This window comes from Anas acuta, chromosome 11, assembly GCF_963932015.1.
Source record: "Anas acuta chromosome 11, bAnaAcu1.1, whole genome shotgun sequence".
NCBI lineage: Eukaryota > Metazoa > Chordata > Aves > Anseriformes > Anatidae > Anas > Anas acuta.
Genome location: NC_088989.1, coordinates 14,790,091 through 14,807,826, shown reverse-complemented (window position 1 = coordinate 14,807,826; position 17,736 = coordinate 14,790,091). Strand labels below are relative to the sequence as shown.

Here is a 17,736-nt window from a genome sequence, read left to right as displayed (position 1 = left end):
AAGTTTCATAAATCAGCTGTTAAGTTTAAAAAAAAAAGGTTTCATCAGAAGAATGTCAAATATGAGCTTAGCTTTTTTTATTTTCACTACTCCTGTGAAGTAGGAAATGGTTATATCTCTGACTTAACTAGAGGTCATGGACCAGGAGTGCAGTTTACTTATTCAAGATTTTTGTGATTTTTATTTTTTAGATTTTTCATAAGAGCCAGTTTCAACTCTTTTCTTGCACTGTGCCATAACCAGTGCTTTTGGAAAGCAAAAGCTGAGAGACAGGCTGTCTGTGTGAGGATAGCTTTCTTTTTCCTTGTCAGCTGACAGTAAAGGAAGACTGGTCTGATTCATAAGCTAAAATGCATTTTAGCAAGGCATTTTTTATCTTGTAGAAATTAATTCCGAAGATTGAATTCCTGGACTTGAGTCACAATGGAGTGTCACTAGTAGAAAACTTACAGGTAAATGATACTTTTGATGGTCAGTTTTTCTTTTCATGCTGCTTGGGACTTTAGAGCACAGAATTTTTAATTCAGAATTCTGTTGCTCATTTTGTTATGGAAAATAATTTTTGCTTATCCTTCATAACATCCAATTATGTTTTAATGGTGCATTTTTTACTTGCTCTGGATACCTTCATTTCTTTACCAGTATTGACACACAATATTAGTTCTTTACATTCACTGCCAGCTTCATCTCTGGGTCCAAAATGCAATGGAGGGGGGTTCCCTCTTTATAAGTCCTAAGACTGTCCAGCATGAGCAAGCCATAATGCAGTGTCTCTGATATTGTTTATTTTTCATGTGTTGGTGTAACATGGATTTTCTGTGCTTTTATAGCATCTTTATAACCTTGTTCACCTGGACTTATCCTACAACAAGCTTACATCACTAGAAGGTGTTCACACAAAACTGGGAAACATCAAAACTCTGAATTTAGCGGGAAATCAGTTGGAAAGGCTGTCTGGTCTTAACAAACTCTACTCACTAGTCAACTTGGATCTCAGCAACAACACAATAGAACAGGTAACTTGTTTTTTTCAGTGTTATACTGAACTGTGCTTTGGAACACAAAAAATGTCCTTTAGTGGGGGAAACTGCAAATAAGTGTAGCTGTAATGACCTTTTTCCTGTTACTGCATGTATGTAACTTATGCAAGAAATAGTTTGTATTTTTCATTCATGTGATTCGTATTCATGCATCTATTCATAATCTTTCAGATTGATGAAGTAAAAAATATAGGAAGCCTCCCATGCTTAGAGAAGGTCATCTTATCCAGCAATCCACTGAGCATCATCCCCGATTACCGGACCAAAGTACTTGCGCAGTTTGGGGACAGGGCCTCAGAGGTAGGTGACAATGCACCTCTTCGTTAAAAGCTGACACCTGAACAAAGCTTAAAGCCTGGTGTGGAAAGTGGTGTGAATGTTCCAAAAGCTTTTCTGGTGTGTGTTTTTTGGTGTGTTAGAAAAGGTCTTTACTGCAACTTTACTGCAACTTTACTGCAACTTTACTGCAACTTTACTGCAACTTTACTGCAACTTTACTGCAACTTTACTGCAACTTTACTGCAACTTTACTGCAACTTTACTGCAACTTTACTGCAACTTTACTGCAACTTTACTGCAACTTTACTGCAACTTTACTGCAACTTTACTGCAACTTTACTGCAACTTTACTGCAACTTTACTGCAACTTTACTGCAACTTTACTGCAACTTTACTGCAACTTTACTGCAACTTTACTGCAACTTTACTGCAACTTTACTGCAACTTTACTGCAACTTTACTGCAACTTTACTGCAACTTTACTGCAACTTTACTGCAACTTTACTGCAACTTTACTGCAACTTTACTGCAACTTTACTGCAACTTTACTGCAACTTTACTGCAACTTTACTGCAACTTTACTGCAACTTTACTGCAACTTTACTGCAACTTTACTGCAACTTTACTGCAACTTTACTGCAACTTTACTGCAACTTTACTGCAACTTTACTGCAACTTTACTGCAACTTTACTGCAACTTTACTGCAACTTTACTGCAACTTTACTGCAACTTTACTGCAACTTTACTGCAACTTTACTGCAACTTTACTGCAACTTTACTGCAACTTTACTGCAACTTTACTGCAACTTTACTGCAACTTTACTGCAACTTTACTGCAACTTTACTGCAACTTTACTGCAACTTTACTGCAACTTTACTGCAACTTTACTGCAACTTTACTGCAACTTTACTGCAACTTTACTGCAACTTTACTGCAACTTTACTGCAACTTTACTGCAACTTTACTGCAACTTTACTGCAACTTTACTGCAACTTTACTGCAACTTTACTGCAACTTTACTGCAACTTTGTAACTATTTCTGAGTTTGTTAAATCCTTGTCACCTTTGAGCAAGGTCAAATGTGATAAATGTTTTGCCTGTTAGGTTAATAAGATGCACATAGTTTACATTAAGCTAAGATTATTGTTGATTATTGTAAGAAAATAAATTAGAGCTGCTTCACTTTTCAATATTTAGGTATTTTTTCATTATTTTCAGGTGTGTTTGGATAACATTGTTACCACAGAAAAGGAACTAGACACTGTGGAAGTACTGAAAGCTATTCAAAAAGCAAAGGAAGTAAAGTACAAACTGAGCAACTCTGATAAAAAGGTGAGCTTGGTGCTGAGAGGAGTAGAATGTGCTGCTTTATGACACTGTAAGCTTATAAGAAGACTTCTACAAATTAGGTCTAAGTGGAATTCATTTATCTTTCCTCCAGCTTTTGAGTTTTTATACTTTGGTCATGCTTTTATGTGGTTATGGACTTTTAATATTGTCTCTTTCCTATTTACATGTAGTTTTCAGTGCAATTTCAATAATTATCAGATTTATCACTTATCACAAAATATCACTTTTTGTGCTGGCTTGGGAGAGAGAAATGGGAGGAAAAGACAGGATGACTTAATGGTGTGCACAGAGAATACACAGTTGACCATAAGTTGTATTACATCTTATACAAGTAGAGAGATTGCAGGGGTGTAATGTTACTGTTTGTGCTGATGAGTACTCAAATGACTTTCCCAAATGTTGTTCTTGTGGATATTAAACAGTGGTGAAGAATGAAGGATCTGAATTCTCCTTGAATTCTCATATGCGTGCATGCTGTGTAGCTAGTCAATCCTGTTTTGGTATTAAAAATCATTAATAGAACCCGTTCTGTCCTTGCAGTGTAGAAATTCTGGTGGTTTTTTTTTCTGCTATGGTTTATGAAAATCAATGTTGACTTTGTCAGAAAGTACAGTGATCAAAATGACTTTATGAATTCTTAGTGAAACTCTACTAAGAATGTGAAAACAAACCAGTGGATGTGACAGGAGGTGGAAAAAAAGCTGGCACTAACTTTCCTTTTACTAAAATTGAAAAAGCTTATGTAGGCTTATTTTTAGTTCAGGATCTAATGCCCTGTATACTTAGTTTTTTCTTTAATCACTGCATACTTTCTTTATTAGATCAGTGAGGACTCCAGGCTCACTGCTGCCAGCTCCAAATCAAACTGTTCTTCTCTTACTGTTCGTCCTTCCTCTCCCTCTCTGCCTCGTCCTGTCAGCTCCAGCCAAGGTAATCATGTATGTATCGTGCTGCTGGGCTGAGCCTCTTGGTTCTGCTTTTTTAAGCTGCATTGATATACATGAATATGATGTGCATGGATATAGGTTTTAAAAACAAAATGAAGCAGAAAGACTCGGCTGTGTTGTCTTAAAAGTTGGAAGTTGTGTGTGAATCAGCGAATCTGACCTGTTGTTCACAGGAGAGCTAGTTAACTGTACAGAAAGTGTGGGCACAGGACTTCTAACTGCATCACCCTGCATAAACCACCTGCAGAGAGGATTACAGATCTTGTCTCAGTTTAGATGCATATCCTAGCTTCTTAATGGAAAACTGACGTGTATAGACATGTAAAATTGCTTACCTATCTATTCTTGCTCTGCAAAATGTGAGCTGAAGTGGCATTATTTATTTGCAAGAGCTTCATTTCAGTCAAAGTTGGGGGAAGATAGTAAAAGGAGATGGCAGGAAATAGCAAAAGGAAGACAGTTGTGGGATCAGTGTTCATGGTGAGCCTGTGGTTTCAGCACATCCATAGTGCTGCAGCACCTGCTAACCTTACCTGAAAATTATTTTTGTCTACTTCAAAAAAGAGTGCCTGTTGCATTAGGACCTTAGAAGAATGGCCACGTGTCTTTTGCAGAAGCCCATGACTTCTTACTGGGAAGACTTTGGGGGTCTTTTGCATGGTTGACAACTTTAAAGTGCAGCAAGACATGAATAGTGGGAGAAGAGTTAATTAAAAGAGAAGGGAATATATTCTCAGTAAGTGTCTCAACAGATGCTTGCTTTTTCCTATAATTTTGTTGGATTGGTGAGTGGGAGAGAACCATGCCTGAAAAGCTTGGTCTTTGGAGGAAAAAAAAAAATAATTGCTGTGATTTCTGTGGTGAGTTTTTTAATTCATTCTAAAAAAAAAAAAAAAAAAAAAAGAGAAATTATCTTGACAACATCTCATTTAAGGACAAATAAACTGAAGCAAATATTTTTTTAGTTGCTACTTATGTACTTAATTTGCCTTTGTAACCATTCTAGGCAACTTCTTTCATCTGCAGATAAAATGCTGCCATCTTTTCCAAAATGTGTGCAAGAAATATTTATTTTTCTTTGCATATATTGAAGTCAGACGTGGTTGGACTAGATTACTGAAGGTCCCTTCCAAATCACCTATTCTATTCAATGCTTGCTTTGAAGTATTAAGTATTTAAATTAGAAGACTGAGACAGTTCGACTATGTAATGACCTACAGTTTCACACAACTAGCTGTAAAAACGTATGCTAGCAACAACTTTCAAAGTTATTGGTCCATAGTTCTGTTCTATTACGGTAAATATTTAAGAGCAAATGAATCTAGGGGGAGAAAAACAACGGGTCTTCCTTCCCAAACTACTTGAATTTTTTAGAAAGATTGGTGTAAGATTTAATGTTACTGTAGTATTTTTTCATGAGGTTCTTATAGTAAAATCATAGGGAAGGCTGCTTAAGGGGTAGGAAAATAAAAGAGGACTAGGGCAAGCTGTTTTCATCTTCATTAACAGGAATTTTTATTATTTAGCTATCGAGGGTTGTTTTCAAAACTGGCTTTGAGAAATCTATTTAAGAATTTTGAAATACGCTGGGCAAATAGTTTTACTGTTAGACCTTAAATCATGAATAATGGAATTAATTTCCTGATATGCTATTTCTATGAATTGTTTTCTCTGCAGTTTTTCTACACCATCTGTTTCCGTAACATATTATTCAAATTAAATGTCACTGGCAAATGGCTTATGGAAAAAGATGAAATATTTATATAGGAAACAGAAAACCAAAAATAATGTTGTCATGTTCTGTTTTTCCTGTCAATACGAATTTCCTTATTGCTAATGCAGTGTTTTGTTCAAGTAATAAATACCTTCTGTGTTTCCTCTGACTTTGAGAAGGTTTGATGTAATCTACTAAATTTGACTATCAGTCCAGAAAGGTACATGCAGGAGTTCTTATGCTCAGGCTAGAAACACATCCACTCTAATTCTGTTGGTTTTATTTGCTCACTTATATACTTGAACTGGCTGGCACAGTGATAATACTGAAAATGGATTTTCTGTGTTGCTTCAGTGCAAGTATCACAGGCAAAAAATGTCAAATGTCCACAAGAATGTTCCCATATATCTGCTCATGATAAGTTTTATTGATACTCAGCTTTGAACCCTTCAGAAAGATTTTGAATAAGGTGGGCTAATTTTCTTGAGTGGTGTTTGAGGGGCCAGGTATGTCTGACTTTCTGAACAATTGATGCAGTTAACTATGCTTGTTCACCTGAAACCTGTGGAAACTTGAAAGAATGCTGAAAAGTTGCCAGAGTGCTTTGCTGCTGGTTTTGCCAGCCAGGCGATAGTTTGTTAAAAATAAGGATTACTTTTAGAAAAATTGAGTTCTGTTAAAACTAAGGGTGATTCCTACACCAGAAGTTGAGATTTAAATTGTTAGCTTGAAAAAGGAATTTCATCCATTTTAATGCAACTTTCAATACAGTTAAGGGCATGTCTGCAATTCAACTAAGATTCTACCTGCTTCTCTTTTGTCTTGGCTCATTTAGCTTTAATGATTTATCATCAGACCTTGATTGTACAGTTTTTATTCCACTTGTCTGGCAGATAGACATCAATTTTGGTTTTACTGCAGTAGTTTTAAGAGCAGTTTCTATTTGTTCTAGAAATAATTTGTGAAGAAACAGTCCTAGCTAGCAGTTCTTTGCAATCCAGTGGATTGACTCCTACAGACCATACAGTTCCCCAGAGATGCTTTGAAATACCAGATTCCAGATGTAAAAATCAGGTAATTGCAGTTCTTATGTTTGTTTTATGGTATTTTGAAAAGCTTTTTTGCAGGCTTTCCTGATCTTAAACTTTGGTTATCGGAGTAATCTGTAGCACAGCTATATGGATTTTTTTCAGAGTTGCTATAATGTAAAAAGGAGGCGGGCCTAAACGGTGTGAAGTTGCTGGTCCACCTTATAAATTAAAAGTATAATCACACTTTACAAGTTTTGCAGAGAATTGGTGTCACTGTCATGACTTTAGCATGTTGACCCAGTATTAGTATCACGTTAACGTTTAGTATCCACTTGCTCTGTGCAAGACTTACCTTGTGCAAGACAATATCACCTTGCGGAAGGAGATTTTCTTGCTAGTCTTGTTAGTATTGCTGGAGAACCTTCTCCATAGGTAATGGCCTTAATTTGTCTCCTTCAAACTCCTGCTGTTGTTGATAGCTCTTGAATTACATTTTCATTTGTTGTAAGTATTAGAAGTATTCATATGCATGGCTTCAGGGAAAGAGACAGTAAGACTTTGGGGGGAGTGTTTTCCTTTGTCACCAATGTAGTTGGTCTTTAAGTTCCTTTACCTTTTTTCCTCACTTCGTAGTACTTGATTATTGTAGCACACTACAAATATATACTCTATGGACCTAAGGTTGGATCTGTTCTCAAGTCATTAATGGTCCGTTCTTTTCTTACCTTAATTGAATATCTAACCTAAAGTAAACAAGGCAGTGTTTTAGGATTCTCAAAGGAGATCTGCTCAGCTGATGTGAGTACAACAATCAGGACTTCACAGCGAGTTGTTTTAAAAAGCTGTTGCTAACATTAGTTTTGCTCTTCATGTGTGTTGAAGACTGGCAGCAGCCATAAGTAATCGGTAGCTTCCTGATGTTTTCTTCTGTTCCGTAGGCACCTGCCTCTCTATTAGACTCAAGTGAAGAGTATGGAAGAGGTGGTCGTATGTGGTAAGCTAGATATAAAAGTTCTGGTTTATATCCTTGTTAGCTTTTGGATAACAGCAGTAGATATGGCATTCTTAAAATTCGGCCTGTGGGGCTGAACTATTTTTCATTGTGTGCTGTATCTGTTTTTGAACCAAAAGAGATTACATTATGTAAAGTGTTTTTAACCTTTGAACTCTGGAATGTATTTGGTAGTCTCAAAAATAGCAATGGCTGTATTGTAAAGTGCTTTAACTTGTACGGATATGCTTATACAAGGTGGGAAATAAAGGACGAGTAAGAATTTTAGCCCTTCCTATAAAATTGTACGTTACCAGCCTTAGAAACTAATGGCTGTGTGCAGTGCAAGGATGTTCTATAAATTACACTGACTTAACTGAAGTAGCAAAGAGTAAGCCTCAAATTCTGATAAGCACTGCCATGAAATGTAGATCATTGTAGCTGTTTTTAAACTTGCTTGTACTTACTGTGGCTTGTTGTCTCTTTCGAAGTTTGGATCATTCAGAGGAAGAACACTGTGCCGTGCCTGACCCCTGTAACACCATCATCTTGCCTTTCAATTGCATGTCATACACTGCCACAAACCAGGATTTTATCCAGCACCTTTCTGCCTTGATAGTTCAGACTGTGCAGAGATCACCCCACTCCTTTACAGAGAATAAAGGAAGCCCTCTGTGTGATTCCAGAACCACAGACAAAGAAGATGGGTATTTTGAAATGGGACTTCATGAAGGAGATCAGACTTTTGAGTTCAACACAACTTCAGATACTCAATCATCCGACAGCACAGCAGTGAAGAGCGTTGACATAGTCAAAATTCTCTGGAGTTTCTCTATTCACATTCATAAGGGACTCAGGCAGTTTGCTTCCTGTTTGGTTTTGACTGATGATTTGCTAGCTGTGTTTGAGATTCTTCCTCAGGAATTGAGAGGAAATTGCCAGCATATCCCCTCTGCCTTGAAATTAATGCTATGTTTTCCATATACTGATATAGCAGAATTTGGATTTTTCATGCCAGAAATCTGTTTAACACTGAAGCTGAAAAACAGCGATAACTGCTTGCTTGTTGTTTCAGACTCCCAGAATCTTCAAGATTTTTATTCCTGTTTGCACACGTGTTCTCAACACTGCACATCGGTGTTACAAAGCTCCACAATATACTGTGGAAATGCAAACCTCCAAGAGTTTCTTTGTCAGCTTATGGAATTGAATTGCATTTCCTCAGAGGATGTGGAGATAAAAGGTTGCTTCCTAACATACCTTGTTTACGGGAACAAAACCAATGTTCAGAAAACTTTGCATCATCCAGAGCCAGCTGGCAATAACAAAAAATGGTCAAAAAATGATTTGTGTTCAGCACTTTATTCTTCAATGTACAAGTCTTCTGACCAGGGCCCCTGTGTGTTCCATCCCTGTTGGGTGTTTCTAACACCCCAGCATTTGTACATAGTCAAAGTGGATTTCAGTTTACTGCCAAGTAAATGGGTAGGCACAGAAGAAGATTTGAGAAGTGTTCTTATGCTGAATAGGATTCCATTAGCATCAGTTGTGCTACATCCAACTCACGTGTCTATTCAACAGAAGGGTTCATTTTTGGATGGGCATGTGCTGGAGTTGCTCATTGGATACAGATTTGTTACAGCGGTGTTTGTTCTACCTCATGAGAAATTCCACTTTCTAAGAATTTACAGTCTCTTAAGGACACTCCTGCAGGATGTTAAGACTATTGTTATTTTCAAAGCTTCAAACAAACCAGATGCTGCAAGAAATCACTCTTTGGATTCAAACAGACATAGTCAATCAGCAAGGTAACGATTCTCATAAAAGATTTATTGCATGGTATTGAAGGTAAGGTGGCGCGGCCAGTTTGCAGTTGTTATTGTAGTTGGTTTGACTTGTAGACCACTTTGATTCTGCTGTTCTTTGGTATGTGTGACTGGCTATCCTGGAACATACCTGTCAACCTTTTTTCTTTAAATGTTCTGTGGTTACAACTTAAAATGTATTTTCTTATGGAAGGAGTCTTTGTGTTTCAGATGCTTGAAGGCTGATACCATAACAGGTAGTGATGCTTAAGAGAAGTCATTTAGAGTCACATTCATAAACTAAGAATAGAAGTTGCATGTTCCCAGTTGTTGAATGACTAGGTATGGATTTTTGTTGGGGAGAGCTGTTTATTTCCTGAAATTTTGATGGTGTTTTCTGGATCTCTGTCTCCTAGCTTTTGCAAGCCTCATCTGACTCTGTCATCTTTATATCCATCTGAATTTCTTATGCAGAAGATTACAGAAGATAACCAGGTTCCAATTCACCTACACGTTTCTGCATCTCTGCAGTATGTGGCTGGGCTGAAAGGAAATGCCCTAGTTGAATTTTTCCATGGCAACATTGCAGAGGTATTGCACCTAGCCTGGGTATATAAAAATGACTTGAACTTTCAGTATTAGATGATATTAAACAAAAAAAATGAAAAACCTTTCCTGGTCAAACTTGAAAAGCTAAGCTGAAGCAAACCTGGAAACATTTTGCTCAGAAACCTGTTTGTGCAACTGGCTTTTGAGGCCCCTACTGCAGTGACTGTGGTCCTGGCAGGCATATTTTGCCTTCAGGATCCTTGATGCAGAGCCAGAAAGTACACTAGTACATCTTGAAAATGACCATTCCAGAAGTGTTCCTATTTCTCTTTTAAAATGATAAAATGAAGTAATCAACAGAGTGGAATTACCTCTTGTGTTGGTACCTAGCTACACTGTGTCCTGACTTTTTGGGTAATATAGGTTCATGAATACAACACAGTATGTGCTTGGCTCTAGGGACTCCAAAAACATGAGCAGATAAACCTGTAATTGAGAAATTAGGTTTATTTGCTGTGGTGAGCATTAAGTTTAAAAGTACAGCTATAACTTAATGAGGTGGCATTTGAAGTGATAAATCACTGTGTTCCTAGTAAAAATGTCAATTGAAGAGCTTAGTAAGAAATAGATGCCTTTATTATTACCTTTTTTCTTTAAGTATACTAAAGTAAGCACAATTTGTAAGTTGTACTTTTCCTTGCATTGGGAGAAGTTGATTTAAAAAAAAAAAAAAAAAAGCAGGTGACTCATTTGAGAGCTCACAGCACTCATCAGGCTAGAAGCTGGAAGGATGACTGGCTGGAACAGCACCTGTAGTGTTGAGCTGTGCTTCCATTGCTTCCATCCTTTGTAAGGATCTTTAAATCAGAGTTCAGAGTTGCATTGTGAAGGCTTGATAGGCCTGAGGTGTGGGAGGCACTGCTCATCTGTTGGTAAAATTGTCTTTTTTGTTTTAGAAAGCATCTTGTGCACTAATTGTTTTTTTCTTTGTCAGGAAATAGGGAATAATTAGACCATGATAGAAAAATATTCTCTTACACAAAACCAAAGCATTTTCAGTAGACAGCTATTGTAGATGTGTTTAGCAGCTAAAGGTAAACTTCTGCTCTCACTATAGCACATTCGGATGCTTCAAATGTTTTGAAACTTTTTCTAGTAATCTAAAGCTGACTCTGAGACGGTAAAGCTGTCTGAAAGGTCAAAATGCGCAAGTGATTTGTGAAATACAATTTACTTTTTAGGTGGAAAATGAAGAGCTGAGGCATCTCATGTGGTCTTCAGTTCTGTTTTACAAAACTCCCAACGTGGAAGTGATGGCTTGTGTGCTTCTCTCAACAAAAGCTATTTACTTCCTGTTGGACGATTCTTTCATTCGTGCGGATGAGCATCAGTTAGGTAAGAGAGCTATTAATTTTGATCCTCTGGTAAGATTGAGCTTAATCCCCATCTGTTTGTCTTGAGTTTAAGTACCAGTTTTGGCTGATCGTCCTGGTTGAGGAAGAGTGGCACAATCCGCCCTCTGCAAAGTGCTTGCATGGGGATTTTATCTTCAAAGCTGCAGGTTTGGGTTCTTGAGTCATGGCTGCTTGTCAGATAAACGCTTTCATGTGCCATTGTGTCCGTGCTTCCCTCTGATTATTATTTGATAATAATCATCACCTGGGTAGGTAAAGGCCATTTAAGAGAGCAGAATGGTAAGTGAAGAGAATGAAACAGTGTGCATTCAGTTCATATGAGTGATTTGTAAATTTATCTGCGATGCAGTTCTTCAAGAAATAATGTTAACGAGAAGATATGGTGTTTGAGAAATCAACCAGTATTCCTGCCCGCTTCTCAATTTCTTTCTTTGTGTGGTACATTTTCTGGATATGGAAGTTACACTTCTGGAAAGGAGTATCATCATTCTTTTTCTTTTGACTTTATCATATCTTCAACAGAGTTTTGGAATGAAGAACACTCAGATTGTGAAAACAACTCTTTCCACCTCTCTTGCTGCTTTGTGTTAAAACTTAATGATCTGCAGTCAGTAAATGTTGGCCTGTTTGACCAATACTTCAGAATTACTGGTGAGTACATCTTATGCTTTAATTTTTTTCAGATCAATATTATCTGTTTAGTCTTACTTCAGATGGATTCTTCTCTTGATTAGGGAGCTGAAAATGGTTTTTTGCTGCCTTTTCTTAAGAGGAGTTAATGTAATGCTGATGGTGCTGTATGAGTAGGCTTGCAACATCTTGTAATTGAAGTATATAGGAAGCTTTTAATGTCGATGAATTGGTCCCACAAGTGCTTTTAAAAAATCTTCTATCTTGATGACTGATCAGAAAGGAATTCTGAAGACTTTCTTGTTGTTCTGAGGCTTTGGCTTGCAATGAAGAGTAATATAAAGGTTCTGTCCACATTGCAAAATATGTGGTTGGTTGATGATTGATTTTTTTTGGACGGAAAAGGAGACTTTAGTTTCCGTAAGATGAGAATGTCAACTTTAAAATTTAGTTGAAGTAACATAGGTAAAGTTTTGAGGTTGTATTGCTTTGTCCTAGAGTACCACTACCTGTGAGCCATATGTTTCTATGTTCTGAAGTGTCTTTCTAATTGTCTTGTGACCTTGATGGGGAAAAATTATTGAAAATGATATAAAGTAAGCTTACATATAGCTAGTAGACAAAGAAAGTTAAGGGCAATTTTTCTGTAAGATAAATTGTAAAATAGTTGAACAGTTTGTATGCATCACTTTAAATCAAGTTAAATTATTTCCTCTATTTTTGAGGGGTTTGTAAGAATTGTATTATACTTTCCCAAGGATTTTAAGGTTTTCTGAATAATGATGAATCTTTTGGGGAGAAATAATGCTTGCAAGAAATTATTTTGGTGACAGTTGCACATTGGTGAAGCTATGGTAGTGCCATGTACAGATGTGTGAATGGTTTTTCTGTATTCTATTCAGGACACTCTGCAGATCATATTGTCACTTGCCTGACAAGAGACAGTTACAACACCCATGCTTTCATGCAGCAGCTTATGGCAGTTCTGTCATTGCTTGCACGCACACCTTCACCAGAGCCAATAGATAAAGACTTCTACTCCGAATTTGGGAGTAAAAACACTGGTAAGTGGTCTTTTTTACATGGCTGGAGCTATTTAGGCTTGGTACTAAGAGCATCAGCTAAACTACTGCTTTGATACAGCAGAAACTGTGTTTCCTGTATACTAGTTTAGCTCCTACTGTGAGTTTCAACCTAGAAGGACTTTTAAGTCTGTCATCAAAGGACAGTGAATATAATGAAGTCTAAAAGTTATGGTTTTCCTTGCTTGGTCAGGTGAAGGAATCCCATCATTCTGAGAGAACGTAGTGAAGTGAAAACCAAACCTTTCTGAGGCACATTAAGTTCAGTTCCAATGTCAGGTTAAACATTTATGCTTAGAATTCTGAATCTTATTCACAAAATAAAATCACATTTTCCTGAAGAATGATTATTAGTGTAACTGCTCTAAGGAGAAGGTGTGTAAGCCCAGAAAGGGCAAGATCTGGTAAGAGTAGTCAGACTTTTCCTTAGGTCAGCTGATTTATGTTGAAAAAAGCAGATAGGCTTCCTTCAAGTTTTGCTGTTTTCTATTTAATACTTCCAGGGAGTAAGAGTCTGCAGTATTGCCTCCTGTCATTACAGAACCTAACACTGAAGGAGAGGAATGTGCTCATCTAACAGGGGTATATAAGCAATGGAGGGGATATAAAAGTAATTCATGTAGAGGTTTTATTTCTTCTTGTTTTTATTTTCTGTCTTTTGTCTGTTTGAAAGACGTAGGAAGCTTGTGTTCAGTGATCTGATGATGCTTTGTCAGTTCAGAACTAGGGAGTGGGAAGGAGGAAGCAGAGGAAATCAGCTGGTAAGAAGGTGGGTAGTCTGATATGAGAATTCAGCTGTTTCCTTCTGCCTCTTTTGCTGTCAGCCTGAACTGGTTGTGGTAAGAAAGTTGCAGAAATACAGGTAATAAAAATTATTCCAGTATTGTGAAGTAAAACCATACATGCAAAAATGTTACCTTGAATTTTTCCAGATAGAACCAACTATCCAATGTTGTTGCTTATCCTCATGCACTTAAGAAAGTATTGTATAGTATTTAATTGGAAGTATAACAGTGTGTACTTGTTCTTGCAGGAAAAATGGAGAATTATGAACTGATTCACTCAAGCAGAGTAAAATTTATTTATCCCAATGAAGAGGAGATTGGGGACCTTGCTTTTCTAGTGGCAGAGAAGATGGATGATTTGACTAATCTTCAGTCCCTCAATATCCTTCTGTATGTGTTGGCATTTCAAGTAAATCATGTTGAAGGATCTGCCCAAAACACTAATTCACTTCAACCTAAAACACTTATACTAACCAGCTCTGATTTGTTTCTCTTTGATGAAGATTACATCAGTTACCCACTACCTGAATTTGCTAAGGAACCACCAAAGAGAGATAAGTATCAGCTTGCAGATGGAAGACGAATCCGGGATTTAGATAGAGTCCTTATGGGTTATCAGACATATCCACAGGCCCTTACTTTTGTGTTTGATGATGTTCAGAATCAGGATCTGATGCAGAACTTAACACTGGATCACTTTGGAGACACTGATAATGCCCCAAAGGGAAATGCAAAACTAGAAGGCAGCAGGAGCAGAGAGATCCAGTGGTACATCTTTATCCCAAGTGCAGAAAGCAGAGAGAAGTTAATTTCGTTGCTTGCAAGACAGTGGGAGATACTGTGTGGTAGGGAACTGCCTTTGGAACTCACTGGGTAATTATTGCACAGCTAAGTGATTTCAGTGTTTATTATAAAGTAAAGCACAGCATTTAAATAGAGCCTGTCAAATTCTGTATTTTTATTAAGGAGCTGAACTGGACTCCCTTGCTCCCTAGTGCAGTGAACATTTAATAGTCCATACAAATACTCTGAAGTGTTAGCTAGGGGTTGAACTTTTTGTAAAGTATTTTTTATGCAACAGTATATAGTGAAAAAAACTCATGAGACATCCTGGGAAACTGTATGGAAAAAATTAGGAGTCAACACTAGATATGCCGTCTTCTAGGGCTGTTAAGGTTTCTGCTGTTTTTCTGTATATATCAATCTTGATGTTCTATACAAATTCTGATGTGTAAATAACAGTAAATGCTTGTGTAAGTTCAAGTGCAATGTTCTTTGTACAAGATGTATTTTGGGTATGCTGCTAATGCTTATTATTTAATGACCTTGGTTTTACATATTTTTTTCCTTTCTGAGGCCAAATGTAATTATTTGCTGCCAATTGTGAACTTAACAGTAAAATTTGAGTGACAAGCAGGTGACACTTCTCATGAGATTAGTTTGAGCATTCTTTTTTCTTAGACTAGGGAAAAGAATTGCCTGTAAAAGTCTACTCAGAAAAGTCTGTTCAGTGTAGTCTTGAAAATGGAAATACACAACATGGCTATACAACTGTTTTGTCAGCAAATAATTAATTTATCTCTGAACACCAAGTCTTTTGCCTATTTTGTCAATACAAATAAAGTGTAATTTGACAGTTTTCGCTTGGCCTTGTCTTTATTCAAGTACGCCTTTTGTGTTTGCAGAGTACCGTATGATAGTGCAGTGGCACACTTTGTTCCTAGAGTATATTGTAAAGTATGAAATATGCAGGAAGAATAAAGAAGAAGAAAATTTAGTATAGGAAATACATGCTGGTCCAGAAATAAAGCTGAGTTGTGTAAACTGAGGGTCTGCAGCTTTTAAGCACAGTTTAAAGAGGATTTACTTGAAGTCTTTTTGCTGCTGCATTAGACAGTAGGAATTTGCTTTCCAAATTGTCATCTGTAACTTAAGATACTATTGTGCCCAGCAAGTTCTAGCCTCCTGTGATGGGGGGGGGAACAAAACTACTGACTATTGTGAAGCCTAATTCTGAGACTTTGAGTAACTGTTCTACATCTGCAGGGGTTAAGAAGGGAAGGATGGTTTTGATATACATGGCCAGCTGATGCTGCTTAAAACTGATGCTCCCTTAAGAAAATGTGGAAAAAAAAAAACTTAAGTTGAGAGATACCTGTCATGCTCAGAACAGGGCAGAGTTCAAACACATTGAGTTCCTTTTCCAAACAAGTCTTAAACATCTCCAGGAATGGCAAGTTTTTTCTGTCTCGTGGCATTTAAGTTTAAAGCAAAAATATTCTTGAGGTTTCAGGTAAGAAGTCCTCCTTTAAGCTGTTAAAATATTTGTTTGTGTCAGATACGATCCAGAAAATGGGTAGAATTCCCCTTTAAGTATGTTAAGCACTGATCATATTAAGATGAATGCAATGTTCAGTAGTTTTTTAGTTATATAATACAGTATTTCCTGGTTCTTACATTTAGTATCTCACAGTGTGATAAGAATTGTTTATTTTCAGGGCATTTTTTTCCATTATCTCTTGTATTCTGCCAGGGGAGGCATGGTCTAGACAAAGTAGGTGCAAACTGGCTTCGCTGATACTAGCTCCAGTTCATTTCCATGTTTATATATAAAAAAAAAAACTATTATGTTGTAGTAATTCAGATGTTTGCTCCCCTGTTCTTTGGCCCATGTTAAAACCTGGTGGAGTTATGGCGCTTTGTGCATGCACATTTCTGATCGTTAAAGTTCAATGTTCAGCTGAAAAACTGTTCACTGTTGTCCCTTGGCACCAGTCTGTTGTCTTTGTCTGTTATATTTTGATTAAATCCCCACTTTTAGAAATAAATGGCACTATTTGAGTTTTCCTTGAAAATGCAGTCCCTCATCTTGGATTCTGTAAATTAGCTGATTGTGTCATTTTCTGTTTTCCACAATTAGCTTGTACAGAATGTTCTGCAGACTGAAGAAGCTTTGTAAGCGGTTTTGGTCACATAGAACAGCTTTGATTTCTTCCTCTCTCTTTCCAAAACTGCTATGAAGCCATGCATGCTCATTTCTCTTTAGGTTGCACTCAAATCTATTACAGCTTCAAACTGTCCGGTGTTAAGACAGTATCTTAACACTGAAGTTGCTTAAGTTGGGACTGGATGCATATGTAGTTCAGGTGAGAAGACCTTTTTTCAAGAAAATGTCCTAAATGATCTTAGTCTTCCATAGTTTGGCTTTCCAACTGATGTAGGTGTATGTAACCCTAGGGAAGACCCCTGCATTTGTGCTCAGTGTCATCTGCTGAGGATATGGTCAAAGGTTTTAAAATTTCCTTTGTATTACAATTGAAAAATTGTAAATGAATCTCACTAGGAAGGAGAGTGAATGAGGTGGTGACCTGAGCTCAGCCATGCTTTCTTTGTAAGGTGAAGTGACAGCCTGACCCGCATCCTGTCTGCTCCGTGTCCATTCTCATGCTGTTTTTACAGCCCTGCGATCTCTTGGCTGCAGATGTACTGAATGGTGATGTGTTTACATCAGCCCATTTAAGTTGTTTTCCTGGTCTTGACAACTTTTGATAAGTTTTAATTTAAAAAAATGATTAACACAATGCCACTTCTAGCTTGCATACATCTGATTCAAAAGTTTTATGGTATTAATCTTCAAACATACGCAATCTTAGGAGAAGTGGCAACAGGAGGAAAAGCTTGAAGTTGTGGTTTATAGCAGACAGACTACAAACTTCTGTTTCCTGCTGTCTACCTGATAATGGAGGGGCATTTAGTAACTTGATGAGCTGTGGAAAAAGCGAGGATATGAAACACCAGGAAGGTGTTAAAGAATGTGTGTGGCCAGCTCTGAACAAGACCTCAATAGATGCTTAAAGAAATGCTTGATGAAGACAGGTCACAACTCACTAGTCACTTGTCCCAAGGCCAAATTTTCCTTGTCCCCTCTCAGATTTTTTAATGCTTGTAATAATACAACCTTATGGCTAGTTTACCAGCTCTGGATATTATTGCTCCTTGGGGATCTAGTGAGGTTATTTTTCAGTGTTGGCCTCTGTACTTCCTCAGCACCTTCTTGGTGTAATGAGTTTCATACCCCCACTTTTTCCACAGCAATTTGTAGCACATTTTGTTACC

The 17,736-nt window shown here is 37.3% G+C and overlaps 1 protein-coding gene across 8 annotated transcripts in view; it reads left to right on the top strand.

The window, feature by feature from the left end:
• Positions 1-15,259, top strand: part of NISCH (nischarin) — a 29,688-nt gene extending 14,429 nt beyond the window's left edge. Inside the window, exons 9-22 of one of the 8 annotated variants that reach the window (XR_011100436.1) lie at positions 384-452; positions 831-1,016; positions 1,212-1,340; positions 2,540-2,653; positions 3,493-3,601; positions 6,285-6,406; positions 7,302-7,357; positions 7,846-9,162; positions 9,576-9,750; positions 10,950-11,103; positions 11,646-11,774; positions 12,656-12,817; positions 13,509-13,604; positions 13,869-14,006. Coding sequence is in view for 6 of the 8 variants with exons in the window: in XM_068694856.1 (XP_068550957.1) it covers positions 384-452; positions 831-1,016; positions 1,212-1,340; positions 2,540-2,653; positions 3,493-3,601; positions 6,285-6,406; positions 7,302-7,357; positions 7,846-9,162; positions 9,576-9,750; positions 10,950-11,103; positions 11,646-11,774; positions 12,656-12,817; positions 13,869-14,497 (3,351 nt within the window). In the remaining 2 variants the exon portion in view is untranslated. Of the gene's footprint in view, positions 1-383; positions 453-830; positions 1,017-1,211; positions 1,341-2,539; positions 2,654-3,492; positions 3,610-6,284; positions 6,413-7,301; positions 7,358-7,845; positions 9,163-9,390; positions 9,502-9,575; positions 9,751-10,949; positions 11,104-11,645; positions 11,775-12,655; positions 12,818-13,338; positions 13,419-13,508; positions 13,606-13,868 lie in introns of those variants that run through there. The other 7 variants (XM_068694857.1, XM_068694856.1, XM_068694860.1 and 4 more) reach the window with 7 other exon arrangements.
• Positions 15,260-17,736: the final 2,477 nt, after the last annotated feature.